The sequence below is a fragment of the Canis lupus genome, chromosome 19 (assembly GCF_048164855.1).
Source record: "Canis lupus baileyi chromosome 19, mCanLup2.hap1, whole genome shotgun sequence".
Lineage (NCBI taxonomy): Eukaryota > Metazoa > Chordata > Mammalia > Carnivora > Canidae > Canis > Canis lupus.
This window is the reverse complement of record NC_132856.1, coordinates 23497454-23523940: the sequence shown is the minus strand read 5'-3', so window position 1 is coordinate 23523940 and position 26487 is coordinate 23497454. Positions and strand designations below refer to the sequence as shown.

The 26487-nt window shown below is 37.6% G+C and overlaps 1 protein-coding gene across 25 annotated transcripts in view; it reads left to right on the top strand.

The window, feature by feature from the left end:
- The window catches only part of MITF (melanocyte inducing transcription factor), a 218486-nt gene that overhangs the window by 112478 nt on the left and 79521 nt on the right, over positions 1 to 26487 (top strand). For 11 of the 25 annotated variants that reach the window (XR_012011790.1, XM_072785424.1, XM_072785423.1 and 8 more), the window contains exon 2: positions 16683 to 16932. Coding sequence is in view for 22 of the 25 variants with exons in the window: in XM_072785424.1 (XP_072641525.1) it covers positions 16683 to 16932 (250 nt within the window). In the remaining 3 variants the exon portion in view is untranslated. Of the gene's footprint in view, positions 1 to 4753; positions 4839 to 16682; positions 16933 to 26487 lie in introns of those variants that run through there. The other 14 variants (XR_012011789.1, XR_012011788.1, XM_072785411.1 and 11 more) reach the window with 3 other exon arrangements.

The window sequence follows — 26487 nt, the reverse complement described above, 5'->3', positions numbered from 1 at the left end:
TCTCACCATTCAACATAGTGATTGAATTTTTCCTTCTAAAAAGATTCCAAGGCCCAAATTTAGCATCCAAAGAAAAAGTTGGCTGTCACTTGGATGGTTGATAGTTTTAAGTTCCATTTTAGTTAAGGTTATCTTTGGAAAGGTCAGTAAGAATTCTGATGATTCTAGTTGATTTGCTGGAATTTGGGGCAAGGAGTAGTAATTAAGATTTGAAATCCATTGGAATACAGGTAATATTTTTAATCCATATTCAGTGTTTTCTTTTTTTAAATATTTCTTTTCCTCCACTTGCATTTGAAAGTTTGTGTTTAAATTTAGGGTTTGTGTATATATATAGATATATAGATATAGATGTGTGTGTATGTGTGTGTGTGTATATATGCATATGCATATGTGTATGCACTTGGGATACTCTTCTGGATAATATAGACATACACAAGAGAGTTACTTTCATGTTATAGATTAATTAATTTTAAAAATATTTGTTGAACATCAGCTACCTACAGTTTATTCCACTGGGCTCTAGGGACACAGTGGTGAACCAAGCAGACATAGTTCCTGCTGCTCCGGCATTTGTTGAATAATTGGGTGACTGTTTGAGGACTGCTATTTTATTTTGTTTTTAAATTTTTAGTCAAAGTATAATTGACATACAATATTATATTAGTTTCAGATGTACAACATAGTGAATCGACAAATACGCTACAGAATGCTCATCATGAAAGTATAGCTACTGTTTGTCACCACACAAAGTTATTACAATATTATTGACATATTCTCTGTGCTGCACTTTCTGTACCCATGTCTTATTTATTTTATAATAGAAAGTTTAATTCCCTTCATCGGTTTTGCCTATTCTCCTACCTATCCACCATCTGGCAACCACCAGCTTGTTTTCCTGTATTTATTGGTCTTTCTTTGTGTTAGTTTGTTTTTTAGATCCCACATATAAGTGAAATTATGTTCTATTTGTCTTCCACTGACTTATTTCATTTAGCATAATACCCTCTAGGTCCATCTATATTGTCACAAGTGGCAAGATTTCATTATTTTTTATGTCTGAGTAATATTCCTATCTATCTATCTGTCTACCTACCTACCACATCTTTATCCGTTCATCTTTCATTGGGCAGGTAGGATTTCTTATTTTGGCTATTGTAAATAATGCTATGATAAACATAGGAATACATATATCTTCTTAAGTTAGTGTTTTTGTTTCCTTGGGTAGATACCCAGAAGTAGAATTACTGGATCATATGGTTGTTCTGTTTTTAATTATTTGAGGAACCTTTGTACTGTTTTCCACAGTGGCTGTTCCAATTTACGTTCCTACCAACAGTGCATAGGGTCCTCTTTTTTTTTTTTTTTTCCCCACATCCTTGCCAATACTTGTCATTTCTTGTCTTTTATAACTAAGCATTCTGACAGGTGGAGGGGATATCTCAGTGTGGTTTTGGTTTGCATTTCCCTGATGATTAGTGATACTGAGCATCTTTTTAGGTGTCTGTTGGCTTCTGTATGTCTTCTTTGGAAAAATGTTTATTTGGGTCCTCTGCCCATTTTTTAATCAGATATTTATTTGTTTTTTATTTATTCATTTATTTTTGGTGTTCAGCAGACCAGTGTTTTAAGGAAACACTGTATTAGTATTAAGGAAACACATGTAATATTTCATGTATTTTGTAGATAGTGGTATATATGCACATTTAATTCAAGTTTTACTCCATTGGCTGGTGGGCATTTCATTGTTGTGGCCAAACAGATTTTCCAAGAACACTGGTATAACATAGATTTTTCCAAAGTATCAAGAATAGTTGAACACATGCTTCTTAAAAGTAATTTTATTTAAATACTTGTAAATAGTCAATGGACAGCCTTCTTGGGGTGGTGGATTGTCTGGGATGAAAGGTCAGGCGATGTCATTGGCTGAACATGCCAGGGGAACATTTAGCACCACTCTGTGTCCCTGCTGGAATGGCTGGAATTGATACCATTGGTTTCATGGTCAACATTTGAGAGCCCACGGAGGATACAGATTTTCCCTGTGTGTAAGCATGTAATAAATCAGGGTTTCAGTTCTAAAACTTCACTGATACCTTGTAACTTAATGCAATTTCAGATAGTGCCCAAAGTGAGAGAGAATCCAGCTCAGTCTTTTAAAAGATAATTCCTTAAACGTCCTGATATGGTAATTTCCTATCCTCTCTATTTTCCTTCATCTTTTGTCTATCCCTCCCTCCCTCCACTCTGTCCTATTTCCCTTGGTTCTCTGGATCAGTCAGTGTGAGTCAAGGATAACAGCCCTAACAACAGTCATAACCATAAGAGCGAGTTTTTATTGTTATTGGGTTTTTTTTTTAAAGATTTATTTATTTATTCATGAGAGACACAGAGAAAGAGGCAGAGACATTGGCAGAGGGAGAAGGCTCCCTGCAGGGAACCTGATGTGGGACTCGATCTCGGATCCCGGGATCATGCCCTGAGCCGAAAGCAGACGCTCAACTGCTGAGCCACCCAGGTGTCCCTAAGAGCTGTTTTTTTTTTTTTTTTAATTGAGAGCTTACTGTATGCCTAGACTATGCCAAACACATCACCATATTATGTCTTTCAGTTAAAACAGTAACATATGGGATAGACACCATTTCCCTTTCTCAGGTGAAGGATCTGGAGCATAGAAGTTTGGTAAATATGCACAAAGTCACAGATTTATTAAGTGGTGGAATTTCAGCCTGGAAAGTTGACACCAGAACCTGTGTTCTTTATTTTTGTGCCATTTTGTGTCAGAGACAGAAGAGAGGTCGGGTAAGTTAGTGAGGGGAATTGTGTAGCATCTTAGTCATCTCTTTACCCCCCTGCCCAGTACAATATCTGGTGTGTAGGAAGTGCTCAATAACTATAGTTAATGAATACAATTATTGTATTTGGGACCTGTATTCCCTACCTCCCCCTCCTAGTCTTTCTGTTTATTGGTCTTTAGTTTTGCCAGTACTCTGTTCACTTTCCTGTACTTCTCTCAGTACAGTGCTCAGTGCTCCCTACCCCCTATAAACAATTGTTACCTCCTATAGAGACTATTGCAGTAGCCAATCTTGGCCCTCTTTTAGCTGATCTCAATATAGCAGCTGGAAGGAACTTTCTAAAAATTCAAATCTGAGCCCTTTGCTCTCCCGTATATAGCCTCTCAATGGTTTCCTTTAACCTTGTATCAAAATCGCCTCCTTTTACCTGGCCTTCCAGATCCTGTGTGGTCTGGCCCTGGACACTGCTTTGGTCTCATAGATACCACGCTTTTCCCTCCCTCTCTGCCCTCCAGGGATAGTGGATCATTCTAATTCCTGCCTCGGGATTCTTGCATGTATATATTGTTACCACTGCCCAGAAGACTCCCCTTTCCTGTCCACCTTTGCCTCAACTGGTGCCCCCATCCCTCAGATCTCAGTGCAGAGGTCCCTGCCTGAGAGCAGTCTGTTCTGACCCTTACATTTTAAGCTTTTCTAGCTCCCTGTAGCAGTTATTACTTGTATCATTATCTGTTTGCATGATTATTTAATACGTGTGTCCCATTAGTCCATAAACTCTAAGTTACCAATGCCTGGGACATAGTAGGTGTCCCCTAAGTATTTATTAAACAAAAGACCGAATGAATGAACAAATGTGCAGACAACAGAAAAAAAAAAACAAAAAAAACCAAAATAGCTTGCCTGAGGGTTCTGGCTGGAGATTTCCTATTATTAAAGGGAAGTTAAGACAAAGGTAATTTCATTACTTTATGGAATTCGAGTTTGATTATGGCTTGTCAAGATTACATTGTTTTCCAATCATTTACTTTGGAGATAAAATTAGGCACAGAGAGGTGAAGTAACTTGCCCCCGGGCACACAGCTAGCTTACGTCACATGCCTTTGTTCTGACCTTTGAATGATGTGTAGAGAGAAACATACATATTTTCATTACTCTGCAGGACGTCTTTGGTGTGCTGAGTCTGTAGGAGCTCCATCAATATTTGATGATATTGATGTTGTCATGTTGGAATTTAAAAGTGTTGTTGGAGAACATGTGTTGTTATTTTTTTTCTTCTTGTACACCAGTGTGCCCAGAATTAATCGGGTGACAGTCTAAGAATGCCCAGATATATGGCCTAAAGATGTGTGTGTCCTGAGAGATGGTGCCCACAGTTAGAAGCGGCTTGCATTTGGCTCCCACCCGGACTGGGCAGGGACCACCCTCATATTCTTGGGGTCCAAAAGTGAGGAATGCTGTCTGTTCTCTAGCCTGCCAGCAGAAGAGCATGTCCAGTTATCAGCTGCAGTTCCAAAAAGGTCTGAGATCTCCCAAACTGAGGACACAAGCAATCCCACAGCCCTCCTGGATTCTGGGAATGTATTGTGTTAAAAATTCACCAGGATGTGAAATTCCCTCCCTTTGAAGTTCTCTGCTAAGGCGCAGCCTCTGAAAGCCTCCCAGGTACCTGCACTCTGAGCGCTAAGTGAGCATCCTGAGGTGCTTGCCTGGCCGCTGGGTGAATTGCTGGCCCGCCTGGGTTCCTGCATCGCCCCCTGTGCAGTGTGAGGCAGCATTTTTGTCCTGCAGGTACAGTAGGTACTGGATTAAACAGGTCTGCTGTTGCAGACAGACACCAGGCACCGTTCTAGCACGAGCTGTGTTTGGATTGGAGTTTCCAGGGCCTTATCAGGAGCCACCCCTAGTGACACAGCCAGTGCCAGAACTAACTTTGACTTTCACTCTTCGCCAAGGGCTTGCAGAACACCTTAAAGGAAAAAAGATGGAGGCGCTTAGAGTTCAGATGTTCATGCCCTGCTCCTTTGAAAGCTTGTATCTGTAAGTGAAGTTTTATTCTGGAAATAATCCCGGGACCACTTAACAGGAGCTTTTTTTCTTTTTTTTTTTTTTTTCCTTTTTTTTTTTTTTTTTTTTTTAAGTGGGAGGCTAGAGAACGGGAAGGTTTTATTGGGAGTTAAAAATACTGGAACTGTTACTTTGTGACTGTGGCTTTAATCAGCTTCAGCTGTAGCCTCTAGTATGTGGCTATGACAAGGATAACAACTAATTTGTGGGGGGAATCAAAATGCTGGCCCATTAGCTTTGTTTTCTGGTTTAAAATTCAGTGTTGGTCTTAAATTAATAATGCCAAAAAAAAAAAAAATGACCGCTTGAAAAATCTGAGAACAGAGCTTGGTTTATGATTATGGGATAGATTGCAGCTTAGCTTTGTCATGAATAGAAAAGGATTTTCTTCAGGAAAACGAGTGTGCTTAGCAGTAACATTTGTCAGAATTGTCCTAATGCAAACACTTTGGATTTTTTGCTTTCTCTCCCTCTCTCTTTTTTAACCTGAGGAATAGTAATAGTTACATTTATAAACATCTCATTTGCATGTTTGTATATTGATTTCTTTTTCTCTTTGAGACAAAAACAAAACATCTAAACATCAGAATCATCTGCCTGGCATATCAATGTAGAACAAGTTTGAAATGGGCAGTTTCAAAGAAATGCTGAAAAAGAGAAAGACTAGAGTAGGTGACAGCGCCCCCACACTCCCCTCACCCTTAACATTTACTTTCAATGTTACGTGATAAGATTTGGAAACAATACTAAAAGCTGTGTCCCTCAGTGAATAGGCATTCAAGCAAATCAACTTATGCAAAAGCCACCTCTGGAGCTTAATAATTACTTACTGAACGTTCCTGGGTCATGAGAGAGGTTCTGATTAAGTCAGAAAAGCATTATGTTCAGCAGCTTGTGAAGGTGTGTTTAAAGATGGCAAGAATAATGGAAAAATACTAAATGTAGCAGAACTATTTTTAGAATTTGATTCTTAAAAAATAAATTCCCACAAATTGGAAGTGTGGTTGAAGTTCACAGTGTTCAGTAGGTACCTCTTTAGAAGTTCTCAGACAGGCTTTTAAAAGGATTTCTAATTTCTTGCACTCTTTTTGGTGTATTGAATTTGTTTCCATTGATACTGTTTTCATTCTGTAGGTCATTAAAACAGTTTAATGACTTATCTCTCTGAAATGATAGAGCATTTTATGAACAAAGTTTATGTATTTTAATTACGTATTCGAAATGTCATTGTACTTAGAAATGTTATAAATTTTTGCTTCGCAAATCAGATAATAGTTAAGGAGACGATGACTGCTCTGTGTGATTCATACCCAAGAATGTACTCTGTAACTTAATAATTTTTTAACAATAATTTTATGCAAATTAGTGGTTGGCATGCATGGCTAAAACATGCCATTCTGATGCAGCCTAAGGACAGTAATGATGTCACCCTTGAATTTACACCAAAATTAATTCCTAATTTGAACAACTTTTGCTTAATTTATTTTGAATTTCTTTTTCTGGTTAAAGAAAATACCATAGGAGCATGCTTCCCTTGTAAACTCTCAGAATGAAATTCTTAGCACACATCTTTGACAAAACTGTTCAGTGAGCTGTTGCCTATTAACTTCTTTGTGCTTGTTCTTTTAGGGAGGGCACACACTGTGAATTAATTGTTTCTTGTGTATTTTCCTCTAGGAAAGCAAAGGAAAATCATAACAGAAGGCAGCATTCTAAGAGTTTTGGGTTCCTAGAAAATAACCTGTCAGTTTTCACTAGTTTTAAGATATAAAGAAGATGCTCAGAGGATACCAAATCAAGAATTAAAACAGTATAATATAGTAAAACTTCTATTTATTGTTCCCATAGTGTGTCGGCCTCCTTTCTAAGTATCGTACCTGTATTAACACATTTAATTCTCATAATTGCTTTATGACAAAGGTACTTTCTTCTACCTCCCATTTTGCAGACGAGGAAATTGAGGTTTGGACAGGTGGAAAATCCTGCCCATATCATATAACTGAGAAATGGTAGAGCCAGATTTTCAACCATAGGTATTCTGACTCTGGGGCTTATGCTCTTTTCTGTTGTTATGTTCTATGGATTTTCATTTAAGATAATGAATTGATGTTTCTTCCTCTGCCTTCTTCTTGAGTGGGTTTCTCCAATGCACGGATTTCTGAATTACTCCAGCTGTTATTCATTTGAGCTTTTGGAGGGACCACAGTTAGTTCAGTGCCACGAATGTATTTCCTTATATGCAGTTCACTGTTGATTATAATCATAAGGTAACTATGTGGAGCAAAAGATCTACTAAATACATACATTGATTATAAGATCTCTTCTGAATTGAGAAATCTTAAAATGTAGAGGGAAAGTTTGTGTTAGAATTAAATATATTAAGTCTCTGGAGGCCAGAGCTCTTTGGAAAAATATATTCTCTGTCACTGGATAATTCAAGCAAATGGTTTGATGAAAGGTCTTCCAACGCTAAGATTCTTTTTTTTTTTTTTAAGATTTTATGTATTCATGAGAGAGACACACACAGAGAGAGAGAGAGAGAGGCAGGCAGAGACACAGGCAGAGGGAGAAGCAGGCTGCATGCAGGGAGCCTGATGTGGGACTTGATCCAGGGTCTCCAGGATCAGGACCTGGGCTGAAGGCGGCTCTAAACCACTGAGCCACCCAGGCTGCCCTCAACACTAAGATTCTAATATTACCGGATTTTAACAGAGGTGAGGTATTTGTTAGGATAGAGACACCAGATTTACTCATTGAACAGGTATTTATTTGATCCTACTGTGTGCCAAGTATTCTTCTGGATGCTGAGGAATCTATATGTGGATAAAACATTAAAAAAAATCCTGGCCTCATGGAGATCAGGTCCCAAAGGACAATGAACATTTCAGCTTCATTCTTAAGCCTGGGCCTCATCCTTGCAGTCCATGGTGGCTGCTGGACCTCCAACTGCCAAAGTCTAGGAGACATGATGGTAGAACTTAGACATGAAGGTAACCTAGCTCCTGGAAAGCTGGAAATGTGAGTGGCAGTGGACCAGCTATAGCGAGGAGAAAATAGGAAAATGAATATTGGATTGAGTTGTAGATTTTGGGCAAAACTTTATTTTTTTCAGAATGACTGATATTTTCTCAAATGTCACAAAAAAACAGCAATGGTCTCCCAGGGTACATCAAAAGCCTTAATCAAAACTGGAAAATGACTGGTCTCTTTAAAAACAATATCCAATGTTCATGGTTTTTCAGGGCTTCAGGGATCATTTGATTCATTGATGCTCAATGTCATCCAAAGCTTGGCTCCTTTACTTTTCCTTCTTCTCCATCCTCTCTTTCTTCTTTCCATTTACATTACTGTTTCACCTTGTTGGGTTTTCTTTTCAGTTGGCCCAGAAAATCACAGACTTATATCCTACAATCTTTCCAAATCTTTGCTTAAGGCATAGGACTTACTCTTACTGGACCATCTTAGAGCACCAGCCCATTTGGTGGATATGCTAATTGGCTGATCCTGGGTTGTGTTTCTATATCTGGAGTTAGTGGCACATCCTAACTTCATGTGCTGAAAGTGACGAGCCTGGTCTTTCAAGGTGAAATCAGGATACTTTACCAAAGAAGTGAGGCAGGATGCTGGGCTGCTCCTCAAGCCATCATTTGTATTTTTATCTTCATTTCCACACGGCACTGCGAACTTTGCATCTCAGTAGCTATGTCCTAGATGTGCATCAAGAAAGTTCTTCCTTTTGTAGATGTAGTATCATGCCATGCCATATAAATTACTTGTGCCTTATAGGGGATGAGTTTTTCAGAGCATTTTAAAACATGGCAGCTAGGTGTGAATGGGATTCTATAGTTGGACAGAGTAAGCAAGAATTCCATAGTGTGGTCTAGTGGAAGGATGCTTGATATGAAAGAAAGCTCGAGTGTGGTGTACTTTAACTTTATTGGCTTTATAACCTTTCGATGGCCTGGCTCTCAGAGGCAATTTCCTGAAGGCAATTAAGTGTTAAGATTATGCCAGCCCATAGTGGCATCTGTGGAAAATGGAGAACCTTTGTGGTCACAAAATGAGGAAATAGCATCCTTGTATCATTCAGCTTCATCTTTTCATAAGAGCTGCCATTCTCTGTAGTTAGAGTGTGTAGAAGTGAGAAACTCTGGGAGTGGGGAAGATAACCAACTTAAAAAAAGTAAATCTGATGATGAAAATTGCCTGCAAGAACATTGGTCATATATTACAGAGGCCTTTTGAACATTTTTGGTCATCCTTCCTCATTAAAGAAATTTTTTTCAAGAAAACTCTCAACATATTTTTATTTTATTTATAAATTATAAACATGTTATAGTATTTATGTATTCTACACATTATTTTATATTATATTACATATTATAATTATATTACATTATATAACATGTACAATATTATACTAATATTTACATGTATTACCTTATACAACCAGTACAAAAATAGAAAATAAAAATGATGGATAAGATATATATAAAGAAATGTTCTAATCTTTTCTTCCTGAGCCCTAGAATATCATTTCTTGAACCCTCTTTTGAAGAATATTGATATACTGGGAGTCTAATCAATTACTGAGATTATTCTTACTGGTACCTGCTGGAGGTCCAGCTTAAAGAATGGATATTAGTCCTGAGTCAATGCAGAGTCTCACGTTTTTACCAATGAATTAGGTAAATTAGGTGTTGAAAAGTAAAGATTTCAGATTTTAACTTGTATGTGGTTAGTGGTGATTCTTTTGGAATGTTTTCCTCCTTTCATACAATGAAAGGTACAGAGCCTCAAAGTGCAGGAGTGCTGTCTGCTTAGGACACCGTGATCTCCCTTACATCTAGCAGATCCTGGCCTTTGGGAAGCATCCAAATATTTGGTGAAGGAAAGGAGAGGAGAAAGACAAGCTGTACTTTGCAGTCCTTTTTATTCTCTTTGTGCCAGAAACCTGTAGTATGTATAGTCTGAGCTGGTAATGTTACCAGAAAAATTTTGGCAGGTTTTCTTTCTTTTTTTTTTTTTTTCCTTGACCACTAAAACCCAGAGTCGATGATGACAGAACTCCAGAAGATCTCAGTTTTTGAAGCTGAACTATGAACTGTGGTACTCTCACATATACACGGGTTATAGCCTTAGATGTTTCAAAGTACAAGTAACGGTATCTTTTCTTACTGGTGATTGGTTCTACCATATATGGTGAAAAGATCATTCTTAGGCTTACAGAGTGATTACTTGAGAAGAAATGGGAAGGTTAAGATAATAGAAGGGCTGATGGTCCTGAAGTATTGAACACCCAGATTGTCATTTAAAAAAAAGATAAATCCATTGACCAACTTATGTCAGTGATCTGTGTACTTAGAGTCACTCACAGAAGATTCTTAAGAATTTCTTTTTGCTGATACAACTGATTCGAGGGGCAGTTTCTATAAATTCAGCCTTTTGGTTCCTTTTTCTTATGATAAAGTAGTTGTGTTGTAACCATAAACATCCACTGGCACTTTCTGGACAGATGTTTTTATTTGTTGGGTTTTATAGCCCATTTGGCAGGAGTGAGTAGTTCCCATTTCATTCCATTCCACATGTTGAAATCAATGTAATAAAGACTTCAGAGGTCTTGGCAGGCTTGCTGGAGGTGAGGAATGGAATGAATTTCCTCAAATGTGGAAGAAAGTGTTCTCATTTAAGAATCAGAGATGTGAGTTCCAGTCCCTATTAAACTCCTTAGGTATTTTACTCTTAGTTTCTGAACATGGTCAGGCATCAGAGTCAGCTGCAGAATTTTTGTAGACATATTGATTCCTGAGCCTCACCTTACCTGAAATTAGAATTCCCATTGATGGTGGCAGGAACAGAGTCCTCAGCTAATTTTGTGGCAGCTACTCTTACATTTGGAAACTCTTGCGCCTTAACCTATGACCTGGCTTTCTCACTTGTGTGCTTTCTTGTGTCTCCACTGTGTATTTGAAGCTTAGCCATTGTGCTTTCCTGGACACTATTATATTATACTCCAGTGCAGGCAAATGCTAGGCATCCAGCTCTCTCAACTTAATGATATTAATGAAGATTAATTTTCCCAGAAAAATGCTAAGATTTTTACCTTACAGCTCATGAGAACATCTCCCGCCACGCCTGCAAAACTTTGTTTTGTTTTCTGAATTAAATAGGGATTCCCTAAATCTCAAGAGACAGATCTGCTGTCGTCCCAACTTGTATACGGGCTTATACAAAATTGCTTCTTTGCATCAAAAAGGAAGTTGCAAGTTTATGATTTAGTATTTCTTCTACTCTTAATTTTTGAACTGTGCTCCACTTTACTGGACTATGTTCCAGTTGTGCTAATTTTGTTTACATCTATTGCAGATTTTAATCCTCATCACAATGTTGACAGGCAGATGTATCAAACAGTCTTTATAAATAAGGAAAACTGAAACTCAAAGAGATCAGCTAACTTGGCCACGGTCACAGGTTAGCCAGTGGCAGAGCTGGACTCTGCCTGAGAAATTGAAGAGAGGAAACACAGGGAAAAGTGTGTCATTTCCTTCGGCCTAGAGACATCCTTCAAATGACATCTGGTTTCTTGCCTTGGCTGACCATGATATGGAGACCAAACTGGACCATTAGGTCTATTAAAGAGATATTGACATCACTGTCAAAGATGAGGAATGGGGCAGCCTGTGTGGCTCAGAGGTTTAGCGCTGCCTTCAGCCCAGGGCATGATCCTGGAGACGCGGGATCGAGTCCCACATCGGGCTCCCTGCATGGAGCCTGCTTCTCCCTCTGCCTTTGTCTCTGCCTGTGTCTCTCTGTGTGTCTCTCATGAATAAATAAATAAAATCTGAAGAAAAAAAAAAAGAAAGATGAGGAGTGACTAGGCTGATGTCACTTAGATTTCATGTAGTTTCTGATGTTGAAGTGATTGATGAAAGCAACAGAATTGACTTTTTTTTTAAAGATTTTATTTATTTATTCATGAAAGACAGAGAGAGAGAGAGAGGCAGAGGGAGAAGCAGGCTCCATGCAGGGAGCCCGACGTGGGACTCGATCCCGGGCTCCAGGATCCCGCCCTGGGCCGAAGGCAGGCGCTAAACCGCTGAGCTACCCAGGGATCCCTGAATTGACTGAATTTAGGAATATATGAGCTACTTTGGAGCACATGTCCACATACTTGCACCATCATAGAGAAGAGGGAGGCTCTGAAGGTTAAAATACAAATTCATCTATGGAGGGGGGAATTCAGTCCCATGTGTGGCTGAGTGGTGTCCATCTAATAGCTGCTGTGTTGTGGACTTTAACATACATAATGTTTGTGCACTCAGTCACAGCAGTGCATTAGGGAGGTAGGGTTTGGAGAGGATCAGAGAAGTTGAATGGCTCATTAAAGATTAGGCTGCTCAGCAGTGACTGAGCTAGAACTTGAGTCCAGTTGATGGCCTTCTTCCATGTAATCACTGTGGAGAAATTTGCAGCTCTCAGGGAATTCAGGTGTTGGGCTCCAGTACTTTGGGTCAATGCTAGTAATGGCATTTGCCTTTCCTTCATTTGGCTTTAAAAGGAGGATTTTTTACAGTGAGGGATACACCGTCCCATGTGGAACTATTTAAGGGTCAGATAATCTGGATAATTGACTTAATTTTAAGGCATCTCAGAAAAATGTTTGTGATCATGGCTTTAAACTCTGTGAGATTAGAAACCAGGTATCTCCAGCACCTGGCACAGAGAGAACACTCACTGAGTAGTTGTTGAATAAATGACCTTTACATAATCTGATTAAAAGGAATCAGACTCACAGAATTAGGATTACCTAATACAGATTGAGCTTCATGGGCCCCGATGAGTTCAGTTAGCTTTAAAAATTCGATTCATTTGGACAGCTCTCCTTGCTTATCTTTAGTGACGAAAGCATCAGGTCCTCATTTTAAAAACAAGCTTTTGTAGCCACGTGTAGTGTTCTCAAATAAACCACGACTTTGAGTTTAAAACCTGATGCTCATTAGTCCTGCTAACATTTTGAAGGGTAGATATCTTTATTTTTGTCTGTAATTGCAGATTCAATTATTTCTAAGAGACAGGGGTCTTTAAAAAATGCAAAGTAAAGCTGAAGATCTGGGAGTCCTCTTTAACAATGTAGAAAGACCCCGCAGGGAGTGTGTGCAGTGAAGTGACTGCGGTCTTCCTTTTGCATTTTTTTTTGAGACGATTTATTAAAATAATTTTATTTAGCTGAGCTCTGCTAAGTTTTCTTTATTGGAGTTTCAATTTATTTATATGGGTATACTGTATAAATATGCATATTTTTTCTGATGGGAAATGCTTTAAATGGTATCGTTGTGAACTTAAAGTCTGAAGCCTTAGTGTGGTTGATAACCGGTAATTTTAATTTAAGATGTCTCAAGAATGCTTTACTGTTAATTGAAAGGATTTTTTCCCCCCAGTATCACAGCCAATGGCTTGTCTTGAGCAGCTAATTAGTGCGATTATTCCACAGCTGCATTTGCTACAGCACAAAGGTTTGCTCCTGTTTTTATCAAAAGGATCAGTCTCTCTGGGAATGTTTTAACCTGACAGGCTTTGAATAGTAAGACCGTTTATTTATTTATTTATTTATTTTTTAAGAGCTACTCCCCTCCCCTTCCTTTCTTGGTTAAAGAAGCTACATTTGAGTTTTGCACACATACTCAAAAGTGGGAAAATACATTTGCTTTTTATGCTCTTTTAGTTGAGACTTATCTGGTGACTAGATTATTTTGAGTAACGTCTAGGTGTTCCTACTGTGTGGATGAGTAAAAGGTATTAAAATAATAAGCAAGGTGTTCACATTGTTCAATCTGTGTGCATCTGTAGGAAACTGTAAAGGACAGAGGGTTTAAGTCTTCCAGAATGCTGAAGACATCCACGAGAACCAATGCACTGGATGCCATCAGCACTTGCCCGTCCTACTGTCAAAATACAGTGTGTGATGGACCTTGTGTCTTTCTTTCCAGGCGAAGGATGACTTTGATTACTTAAGTCATTCCTTCATGTTCCCAAATTAGTTCACGTTCTTCATGTTCTTAAATTAGTGATACAGATTCTGCCATTGAAAAAAAAATATTTTGGCTTTATTATAATTTAATTTAGAGAGGGAAAACTAGAAAGAGAGAAAGAAAAAGAAAGAAAGAAAGAAAGAAAGAAAGAAAGAAAGAAAGAAAGAAAGAAAGAAAGAAAGAAAAAGAAAGAAACTAAGCTATAATTCCACTTTCCATCTGATGGCTAGGATCAGTCCCTGCTAGGCATATATGTATTTGTGTACACATCTTACTTATTTTAAATTAAAACATAAATACACTTTTGATTCCCACTTTTTATTCTTATTATGTACTTTTCTCACTTTGCTCTGTTTTGTGCAGTTTTTTAAAGTAGTATGTTATAAAATGCATGTATTATAATTTACATTTTTAGTATCTATTGTATACTTAAATCTTTTGATTTGCTTATTTTTCCCCCAGCTTTATTGAGGCATAATTGACAAAAACCATATATATTTAAGGAGCACAATGTGATGATTTGATATACATATGCATTGTAAAATAATTACAGTCAAGCTAATTAGCACACCATCAATTACTTGCTATCTTTTTTCTTTTTTTATTTTTTTTTGCCATGAGAACACTTAAGATCTACTCTCATAGCAAATTTCAAGGGTACGATACAGTATTATTACTATATATATATAGTCACCATGATGAACAGTAGATCCAAGAACCTGATCTCATAACTAAAAGTTTGTACCTTTTGATCAGTATCTCCCCTAATATTTTACTTAGTCATTCTCATAATAGGGGGAAAATGTAGGTGGTTTGGAATATTTTGCAATTTGTAAATAGCTTTGTAATGCTAGGTTTTCCACATTTTGAATTATGTTCTTAGGAAAACAGTCCATTGATGAAATTTCTTTTTTCTTTTTTTTTTTTTTTCATTGATGAAATTTCTGAGTCAAGTTGTCTGAAGAATATTACAGCATTTTGATAATATTGTTTGTCTTATGCTTTTCTTAATATGTGTCTCTTAAAAGTTTGTGATAGTATATGCCAGCAATATCTCAGACTAACATTGTCAGTAAACTCTTTCCGGTGGTGAACATTTTTTTTTAAACTGGGTCATACCCCCAAATACTTTTTGTTGAAGCTGGCTTTTCTAGGAATGCTATATTGTGTAGATTTTATTCCAACCATAAATGTATTTCTTCAGCATTTTGAATGGCTGCATAGTATTACTTGAAAATTGTGATACATTGTGATAGCACAATGACCTGAATTCACTTCCTGCAGTGAGTAGTGAGTTTACTGCTGGCGTGATTTTTATCATGTAGTTTTTCTGGAACTGTGTGAGGAAGAAACACAAACATCTCCTCATCTGTTAGTGTGTTTTGTTACCTGCCGAGTTTAAAGGTTCCTCTCTTTAAGGAGTTCATAAGGACAGCCAATGGCTTAAAGGCTTTATTTTGCCTTTTGTTGGAAAGTAAAGACAATATTGGGGTTTATACTCAAGGAAGAAAGCTAAAGCTGCACATATTTCCCTTGATGAGTGATTTCCTCTGGAGTGAATATTTTCTCAAATGTTACTTTTTTTTCTGTTTCTAGGTACTAAGGTTTTGAAATTGTTTGGCCTAAGCAGAGATTTTTTTTTTTTTAAGAAAACCATATTGTTGGAAATAACGAAAAATTGCGGCTAATAATAACAGCAACGACAAACCTTTGTTGAGGCAGTACTATATGTCACTTGTACTAGGCAATTTATGTGCATTATTTTATGTATTATTTAATCTTCACAAAATCCAGAAGAGGTAGGGCCATAAAATATAAGTAAATGTAACAAGTTTTTAAACCCGCTCTCTTTGATAAATGAGTAAGTGTGTAAAAAACTATTATTATCCTTCTTTTCCGGATAAGGTAACTAAGGCAGACGGAGGTTTAATAACTTGTTGATGCTGTAGAGCTGGCAAGATAAGCAGTTGCAACCCATATTTAGGAAAATTAGGAAGTCTTTTCTTCCTAACTTAGGACTAGTGTTTAAGCTTTTTCTGTAATTTTGGATAGAGCAAGCACCAAAACCATTAGAAGTAGGCCGCATGGGGAACTCGCAGACACATGTAGGAGAGAGCTTGCCAAGATGAATAAGGAGAAAAGACGGTACAAAGAAAACCAGACAGAGAATTGCGTTGTCAAACCAGCTCGTCCTGTGCCCCCTTTCTCGAAGTGTGAAGTTGAGCCCAGTGTTCACGTTCTGGTCAAAATGTTTCTTTCATTAATGGTTTTTACTTCCCATATCCTCACAGAATTTCCTCATGATAAAGTTCACCTTTCCTTTAAATGATTTCAAGTTAGTAAACATCGTAGACCTCTTCAAGGAATTTAGATAACGTGTAGGAGTAGTTATTTGGTTAGATTCAGTTATGAAAAAGCAAATCAAGCAATTTATTTTTAAATGTGGAAATCTGGGTGCCATTAAGACGCACTGCTTCTTGGCACTTCATATGGCGGCGCTATATTTGGTGGTGATGAGTAGTATGTGGTATAAAATGTTAAAAAAAAATTAAGCCTCATGATAAAAATGCCTAGATGCAATCAAGCTGACTTATTTTAATTCAACTCCTAATGACTTAAATCCTGTCACCTCTTGGTTTTCAATTACGTGGCATACCATTCTGCAACTTGATTATCTTTGCACAGGATCATTTCATAGTTTGGTACAATTTAGGATATCCTCCGAAATGCAAACGAAAGGTCTCATTAGGAAACTAAATGTTGTGCCTTTTTTTTTTTTTTCCCACAGCAGTTCCGAGGAGCATCCTGGGGCCTCCAAGCCTCCGATAAGCTCCTCCAGTATGACATCACGCATCTTGCTACGCCAGCAACTCATGCGTGAGCAAATGCAGGAGCAGGAGCGCAGGGAGCAGCAGCAGAAGCTGCAGGCGGCCCAGTTCATGCAACAGAGAGTGCCTGTGAGCCAGACCCCAGCCATAAACGTCAGCGTGCCCACCACCCTTCCCTCTGCCACCCAGGTGCCGATGGAAGTCCTCAAGGTACGTGTCACTCTTGTCCGTTGGGCCAAGCCCTCTTCCAGACCAACATTTTCCATTTCCTAGGTATTTTGTTTACTGGAATGTGTTTTTGGTCAGGTTAACCCATCTGAATCGTATTGGTCTTGTCGATGCCAACTCTACTAAGGCTACATGACTTTGCATGTCCGAAGAAGGGTGCAAAGTAACTGCGAATTTAGTAGTAGCCCTCACTAAATGGAGGAAGAGTGTTGATGCTCCATGAGAAATAGCAGGTGCGAATAGGTGTCTGTTGTAATGATATCTTTCAATTTATTTTCTTTGGGAAAGTTTCAAAATGTACAAGTTACCTGAAATGAATCTCTTCTAGTAACTTCATGTATTTTTTCCCTCCAAACATTCCATGGCGATCCTTTAAATTTCTTCTTTATTTAGTAAGTAATCTTGGCTCTGGAATCTGACTGTTTTAGAAAGTCTCTTCTGGGATAAAACTGTAGGAGAGCTTTCTTCACTTTAATAACCAGAATGCATAATCCTTTAACTGAAGTGGTCTGTTTGGGGGCTCTTTGATTTCTTGTTAGAGTAGAAACTGCAGGAGCTTGTTAGCATCATTCTATCAGGGACATATAGCTTCCTAATTACTGGGGAAAACTGTAACAAGTCTAAGAATAGAATCCCATCTCACACATGTGTCCTCCACATCACACTGGGATGTACTCCTTGTTTAAAGATAAACATTCCAACTCTTAAATATGACTGATGCAAGGAAAGCTAAAAGGAAACTAAGGGAACTTTTTTTTACTTAAAAGAACATTTTTTTAACCCATTCACCTAATTGATTCATTCGGAAGAGTCCCAAGTGTTACTGTTCATTAAACAATGTGAACTTTACACACTGGTGATTCATTGTTGGTCTCTGCATTCATTCGTGTGCTCAGAAAAAAACATCTCCCACTATTTAAAGTTGACAATTAAAGTAAATAGAGAGATGATGTGTTATAACTGGAAGCAATGTATGATTCTTACCAGGAACTAGGAAAGATTCTTGAAAAACAAATTTAAAGTAAATTGCATAGACTTTTAAAATGTAGTTATGAAAGAATGAAGCTCTTCGCTGAAAAAAAAAAAAAAAAAGCAGAAATTTTGTGAGGCAAAAAAGATCCAAACAGGTTAGCATAAAATATTACTCTGATGTGATTGAAGTTCTGGGTATTGCTACAATTAACGGATATTTTGTTCCCCTGCCCCCCACCCTAATAAAACCGTAAAAGCATTTTGGGAAGAGATGCTGCATTAAATCTTTCTGTTCTGCTTAGGTGAAAATTGACAATCATTAAGTTTTTATAAATTTAGGATTTACATGGTCTAGTGTTCACAGGAATCACAGTTGTTTTGTCTATGCCTTTTAAAGTTAGATGAATTTAAAATTATATGAATTAAATTATAATGTGGAGAAATTTGTCTATTTTATTCACCTTAATAGTCTACTTTTTAAATCTGAAGGATATATTGTAGAAGAGATGACATGGATTTGTGTAGTAGTGATTTGTGTCCAATTCAAAGGTAATGTTTCATATTGTGTTAAAGTATATTAATTGCAATCAGTGTCTCTTTAAGGCAGTTACAGGTGATGGTGCGGAAATCACCCATGCAGATGCATTGAAATACCATCTCTGTATCATCTTAAAAATGAGTGTCATTCCTAAATGCTTTTATTACTTAAAATGTTATTTTGAAAATGCTTAGAATGAAAATCTGTACCATGTGGTTTGAATAATATACCCATTTTTCTTCATATGTTGCTGTGTCCTGGTAGCAGTGGCTTGAGCTACAATCTTCAATTTAGGGATCACAGAAAAATGTCCAAAATTAAAGCACAAATAAATTATTAGAAGCAGGAGTCCCAATCTAACTAAAAATGAGCAATTGGTATATCTATATTTCAAGCTGAATATAGTTTATCTTTATTTAACTTGTGCATTTTTATACTTCAGCATATAAAGTAGAAAAGTGTGTCATACAAAAAAGAAAGTTTAGTTGGCATAGCAATGCAGATGGGTTTGATAGATGTTTTAGATTGTAGTACCCTTTGATAAAAGACTAAATAAAAATATGTAATTTTCTCTCAAATGACATTCTAAGAAATTGAAATAATATTTTTGAGGACCATAGCATGTAGGGGATGGTGTTAGATAATTAAGGACTTTGTACTTGACAATAGTTTACATATTTTCAAAACTTTTTTATATAAAAATATTATTATGAAATATTTATTGTAGAAAGGTGAGAGAAATATGGTCTTGTTTTCTTTTCTCTTTTATGTTTTTAAATTATAAGCATAATTTTGTAAACTTAAATGGCTAATATATTAAAAACAGTTAATTTGCTTAATCTTGGACCATTTTTCTACAAATATACATTTTCAAGGAATGAGTAATTAGTGGGTATAGTAATTGACTACGTTATGATACAAATTCTGTTGAATAAATATTTTTTCATAATGTAGCCTGAGTAAATTCCTCATTTCATTTTTGACGATTTAAATTGCTAAACCGACATACCTGCTTCTCAGTGAAGGTAGATGTATACAGTCAGATGTAGTAGCATTTGCTAGAGAATCCTGTTTAAATCTCCCCATTTCTACTGGTTTTTGAGAACTTGATAGATCACATACACAAACTCGTTACCAACATTTTACTATCAGTGGGTTGAATGATTTTGAAAAGCTAGCTTCATGTTTTCAGGTTAATTCCTTTTCTTGGCAGAGTTAGGCTTAAAAAATGGAACTTAAAAAGCATGTTTAAAAATTGTTGACAGCTTCCTGTAAACTTAAGGCCAGTCTTTGGAATTCAGAGTAGGGGGTGGAAATTTGCATTACTACTTATTCCTCACATTTTCACCATTTAGTGTGTAAATTGCGAAGCTTTGTGGGATTAGCTTCTTGTTTCTATATTTAATTACTTTGTAGCTTTCTTCTTATTATTGATTTTCATGTTGGGTGATATGGACTGATTAGTCTTACTGTTGTATTAGGTATATTGCCCGGATTTCTTAAAAACAACCTGACTCAATTGGGTATTATAATTTAAGGATGCTTCTTTATCATAAATTAACCAGCACTTAGTGTATGTAATGCATTATTCATCATAGTGAACACACCTTGTATTTCAAATTATCAATTAACAAGAAAGTTAAGTGAAGAACCAATAATGGAAGCAGTCAGTGTCTTCTACAGGTGGGTTTCGTTGACATGAAGTCATGCAAATCATAGCTTTGCAGTTTGATCTAGCTTCTTTCAAACAAAAGCAGAGAAACCAGGAGTGGGCCCTGCGGATACATGTCAGGTCCCATAGCTAAAGAAGCATCACAGTCCCAAGCACTGTGTTACCTTCCGCACACTCACCAGGCTTGTGTCTCGCGGTCTCATCTGTAATGCTGGCTGATTGGAGGAGCACCTGGTTGCTCTGATCTTGAACTGGCAGGTTCATCAGAATTTCTCCCTTCGTTCCCTCCCACAACATGGGCTCTGACTGCTCTTAACTTGAAAACATTAGTTTATACTTTGAAGACATTTCTCTGTTCAGAATTTTGTAGGGAATTGCCAAGGCTTTCCCTTCCCTCCTTCATCCCCTTCTTTTCTTCACCTTGGAATTAAAAGAATTAAAGACAAAGTGTTCTCTCTGGACTGGATGGTACATTGAAATTTTGAGTTCTGCTTTGGGGGAAAGGTTTTATGAATTTAAAAGGAAAAAGGATATTTTTGTAACTTTAGGCTATTTTAAGTAGTTTGCAAGACTATTTTAATTTTTTTTCCTTTTTATCTTGGATAATCCAAGAAATTGGGCAGATTGCCACAAAATTTGAAATGGTGCTTGCTGGTGTATGAAGTCTACAAACACTTTGCCAGGGCCCACTATGTTGTAAACTCAATTTACTTGATTGTGTAATAATACGGGATTCCCATTCAGATAGTTACTCTGGTGAGTTAAGATAGAAGTCCTGCTTCCTTGTCACCTTGTTCTACACTCAGTATTCCATGAGATTTCATTAGTTAGGGAAAGGTGAATGACTGAATTGCTGGCCTTTGTCCATAACTCCTGAAGAATACCTGGTGTAGAATTTTGAAGGTGTTGCTTCTCCTTTAGGTTAATACAGAAACATGAAAAAAGGTGTGTAGAGTTCCTGTGGGTTGGTGGATTGGAGATTAGCAAAAGGGACTATTTGCATACTCCACTATGCATTTATATTTTGTTCCTGATTTATTTAGCTGGGAATACAGAACCTAATTTGCATCATGGTGGCCACAGAAAGCAAGAACAGGTACGGCATGTCTCAGATAGGCTTGGATTTTTCCTCTTAGGGAATCTGTTGCTATAGGTGCTGCCCCCAAAAGAAAGGACATCCAAGAATTCTTCTAGTACTATAGTCTGTGAGCTGTCACATACTTATTCTTGTTCATCTGTGATCCATCGTATGTTTTTGTCTCTAGACAGTGTGACATACATATTCTGTAAGCCTTGGTTTCAGAACTATTTATAAACTTTGGTGTCCTTTCATTTTTGGATCAAACTTAGTGTCTGGAAGGCCACATCCTTCTTCAGAGGGGAGCAAACATACTCCAGGTTCAAACAGCTTTTCATCCTCCCAGAGACTTCATTTGCCTACAGGGTCTTTGAGTCTCCTGGTTGTATCACTTTGATGTGTTCAGTGTGACACATAAGATAATTTTCTTTCTTTTTAAAACTCATTTTTACTGATTTTTAAAAATCATAGACCATGTTTGTTAACATGGAACCAAATTTAACAGCAGGGAAGAAAAATCCAACAAAAACTCTCCCTTCTTCTCTCCCTCTTACCTCTTCCCTCCCTCGAGCTCCTTGGAAGGAGCTGTGCTTAGTGGTTTAGGATACAGACTCCCTGACCTCAGCTGTTTTCCCACTCCACAATTGCCTTTTGTGGGAGTGAGTTCTGGAGAAATATATTAGGCGGTTTTGACCAGGTAGACGTAAATCTTGTCTTTCTCTTTGTTCATGTTTACAAATCAAGCAAAAGAAATAGAATTTCTTCTTCTGGATTCTACTATGAGTCTCTTGCTTTAAACTATTCTTCCTAGAGTGGGGACTTCTTACTCTGTGTTTGGAAAGCAGTTAGATCATTCAGGGGTTACAGGTATGTGCTAGCTTCCATGAGCACTGACTGATGAACCATTTGCCTCTCATGCTGCTTACAAGCCCCTCTCATGCTGCTTACAAGCCCTGTGGATTTAGTCATCTCAGGGCTGGCACAGAAATGTGCTCCATTGACTTGTCTTACATTGGTAAAATCAAACTTAACACAGGCTAAGTAGTGTAAGACTATCTGTAAATGTATGTTGATTAATTTGAGATGTTGTTTTCATCTGCACTGCTTTCAATGACTAGTAACTAGAAATGCTGGCGAAGAGAGTCATTTCTGCTTAGATTTATAGGCCTGGTCCGCTTAAATGGGCAGGCCCATGGGGAGCAGCAACCATCTAAAACAAAATATTTAATCTTGACACAGCTAAGTGTATGAATTAATTCCACCTTTCTGAAAACATTGAAATATCAGCTCTAATCACCTGTTCACGTGGCAATATAAGCACAAAATGTAAACAATTTCTCCTCGTATGACCACAATGCTATTTTTATGTGGCCGAGGGATAAAATAGAATCTGGATGATTTGATTTCCTTAGGTTGTAGATAGGCTAGCTGCACGCAGCGGACACCTGGACCTTGCAGGTTTGGGAGGGACACTTTAAACACAAGGATCTTTATCATCTTGTCACTGAGCCACTTTGCAACCACCGAAATCATCTTGTGGATTGTGAGCGGTGCCTGTTCAGCTCCTTTTCTTCCTGCTGTTAAAAGAAGCCATGCTAATAGATGTGTCTTTGTTCATTGATGCAGTTCTCATAATTCAGTACTAGTGGAGGTTAGGGTGGCATCTTATGAAGAATATTAAGGTCTGGGGCCTAGGATTGACAATTCAAGTGGGTTTTTTTTTTTTTTTATTTGGCTCTGAATGGTAATTTCTTTTTAATGTGATGGGATCTGTCGAGGACGCATCCTTAACAAGGGTGATCCTGCCCCCCAGAGGGCAGGGATTGGTCCTTGGAGGGCAAGAAGTCATAGATGTTACAGCGGTTTGGGCCTCTAAAGGACCCTAGTATATAAAGTTTATATAGGTGCCCGTTAACAATTTCATGGGTGTGAGATTGAGGAGAGGCAATTTGGAGAAAAAACTGTCCAAAAAGGCTCCTAAGGGAGGTGATGATGAAAAAAAGGTTGAGAAACATTCCTGTGGAGTGCTTAGCACTTTGCTCAACTCTTCTCTTTGTTTAGAGAACACTTACCGAGGCTCTCATAAATGGGACTCCTACATTCCAGTCCATCTTTGTCTCCCCAGGAGAACTGTTGGAATATTGGTCATGCTTGTCATATCCAGTATCCTTATGTCACAGATGTGGGAAATGAGGCAGAGGCTAAGCAGCTCATCCAAAGTTGGGGAAGCAGGTATACAGTCTGCATTTGAACCCACTCAGTTAGACTCCATGGTTCAAGTTGCTTAACCATTGATGTAGCACCCCACTTAGAGTAAATGGCCCGAGAAACTTCAGGAGGGAGAAGTAACAGTGTCATTCTCTCAGGTGACATGGTAGCCTTGGACCTGTGGCAGATGTTTATTACACAGCTTCAGGCCACAGCTTAAAATTTTAAAAAGAAATAGTGGTGTAGGGTGCCTGGCTGGCTCAGTTGGTAGAGCGTACAACTCTTGATCTTGGGTTCATGACCTCATGTTGATGATAGAGTTTACTTAATAAAAAAATAAATAAGTAAATAAAAAAAGAGATTACTGGTGTCAATGCAGTATTGCCTAAAGCAACGTGGAGGAGGAAAGACCGTGACTATACAGACATTGATTATCAGCTGTATTGGGTTGTAGACTAAATACTTCTATTCTTTATTTCATTTATTCCTCTAGCAACCCTATGGGCTGCATAGAATAGGCCTCATCTTCCAGATGAGGAAACTGAGGCACAGGCTCCACACCCTACCCTATCTACTTATAACCACATCCCGTGCTGCCTCTGCATTTTCTATAGAGCTCAAGGACATGCAAGGACATACTCAACACTTCTGAAGAATCATCAATAACAGAATTGTTAGAGCAGAGTGGTAGCTCCCACTCAGAAGCTATAGAGGAGCTTTGTAGGTTTAATGGAAGGATACATGATCTGACACATTTAGAATTATTAAGAGGCCATCTATATTGAATAATTAGAGTGGATCCCTGAGTCTCCATGATATACCATATGAAAGATCTGGATGTGTTCTTACTGTATAAAAAGAGTGCTCAGCCACACTGACCACAATGGCAATTTAGGGTTTAGTTATAGTATCACTATTGGACAAAAAAACCCCACTATATTGAAAGTTTCTGTGACAACATTCAAAAATCATAACTCAGGATCACCTATGTTCTAAAGATCCTGTTGACTCAAGCTATCACAATTCATGTCCTTTATAGCTATGTATATTTTAATAATGTGTTTGTTTTGCAGTAAATTGCTTTTGAAATATTGATTATGGTGGACTCACACAATCTTTTAATAGGAATTTTCTCCTGAAATTATGGTTGCATTTATAGTTTTCCTTACCCTGTCCCCTGCAGTATTATAGCTTTTAACACTTAAAACTGGAGCTTCAATTCTGATTATTTTTCAGTTTGCTTTTAAGTGAATAATGTCAGCTGTAATAAATCTTATATTACTATACAGAAAGGTCACTAGTCTTCACAAATGTTACCTACTTATTCCCTGCAATGAGAGGAAAGACTTAGATTTGAAAGACCATATTCTATAAATACACCCTTGAACAACAGAGATTATGGACATGTGTAAGCACAATCTAATTTTACCATTGCCCTACTAAAATAAGTGGGCAGGATCTGTGTTTAAAAATATGTAAATCAGCATAATGGCTTTGTGCAAGGTTATAGCTGCAATCAGTGCTAGACTATTAGCTCTTGTCCTGAATATGTCTCTTTTTATTGACTTCTTTGAATATCATCTTCAACTTTAAGGAAAATGGAGTCCTTGACAATACACTAGTCTTTCAGACCTTGTTTATGAAGTTAGATATTTTTGCGTATTAATTTATAACGTTGCACAAATAGGATGAATCAAAATGAGAGTATATAAAGCAGATGAAGTAGGAGGCTGTTAGAGAGTAGTCTTAGAGGGTGTTAGAGAGTAGTCTTAGGAAAAGAATTGATTTAAAATCATTCTTTAAAAAATGATATTTTAGTAAAGGGTCTAGATAAATCTATACCAAAACTGTTTCTACTAGTTACCTCTGGAGTGGGTTTTGGGATTGGAGATGGTGGTGGTCAAAGGCCTTATATTTTTATTAGGAGAGTGTGGGCCTGCATTCTTAATATAATTAAAATGAGTGTCTCCAGTGCATTTTATTGAGGAGCCTTGACAAAGTTCTCTTCACTCCCGACTTTCTGAGTATGGTTCTTCTGTTGGATGAGTTGACTAGACCTGCACGCATCCTTGTAACTCTCATGGCCTTTCCTGCAGGAAAGATAGCAAGGTATACTACGGTCCTGAAAATTAAAAACGAAGAAAAGAATTTGAATCACCAGGTTGTGAATAATTTTCAAAAGTAGTTAAGAGGCCCGACATGAAAAGCAAAATTCAGATCTCTGCTACCTTACCACCAGGCATAGCTTTGTTGTAATCTCCCCCGTTGGCCCTGAGTTTTGTATAATTAAAATTTAGGAGCTAGAAATTTTGTTGAGACTTAATTAGAAGCGACAAACCAGAGACATTCCTGCTGGTTAGGAAGGGCTTAAGAAATTCTTATTGGCTAAATTACAAATATGTAACATTTTTTTCTGAGCACTGCATGGTAGTTCAGACTGCCTAAAGGTGACAAGATTAGCTCTGTTTTTCTAGTGAAGTAGTAAAAATTAGATTAATAAGTACCAGGCAAAGAACCTTTTCTTTTTTTCGAAAGAAATCTTACCTTGAGTACTTCTGGCTGTGGAGATCGGTGCCTTAATTAGCCACATGTTCTTTTTACCTCCTGGGAAATAAGTATGGGATAAAATTGGGGATCAAGACGTAGACGCACATTGACTTAGCACACGCCGCTAAGTAATTCATCAAGGAATGTTGGTAATTAGTCCTGCCTCTTTCAACTCTTGGCTTATTTCATAAAACCAGTTGATTTAAAATAATGCCTGCTGATTTATTACCAACACGTTTCAAGCCTGAGACTTGGCTCTTAAACAAAAGCCATATTGTGCAGTGATGGAAATGCGCCCTCTTGTTTTTGTGTTTTTACAAATTCTGAAGGGCCATTTATAGGTCCCTGTTAACTTTGTTGTGTTTGCTTTTACCCCATTCAGCATTTTACTGGGTTTTCTTTTGTCTCTTAAGAAGAGAAAGGGGGAGCAAATTAAAAAAAAAAATTCCAGGCTCTTGGAGGTTTTGGATGTAAGGTGCTTGTCAAAGTGTATCGGCTCCGTGTGGTTTGATGGAATTTAAT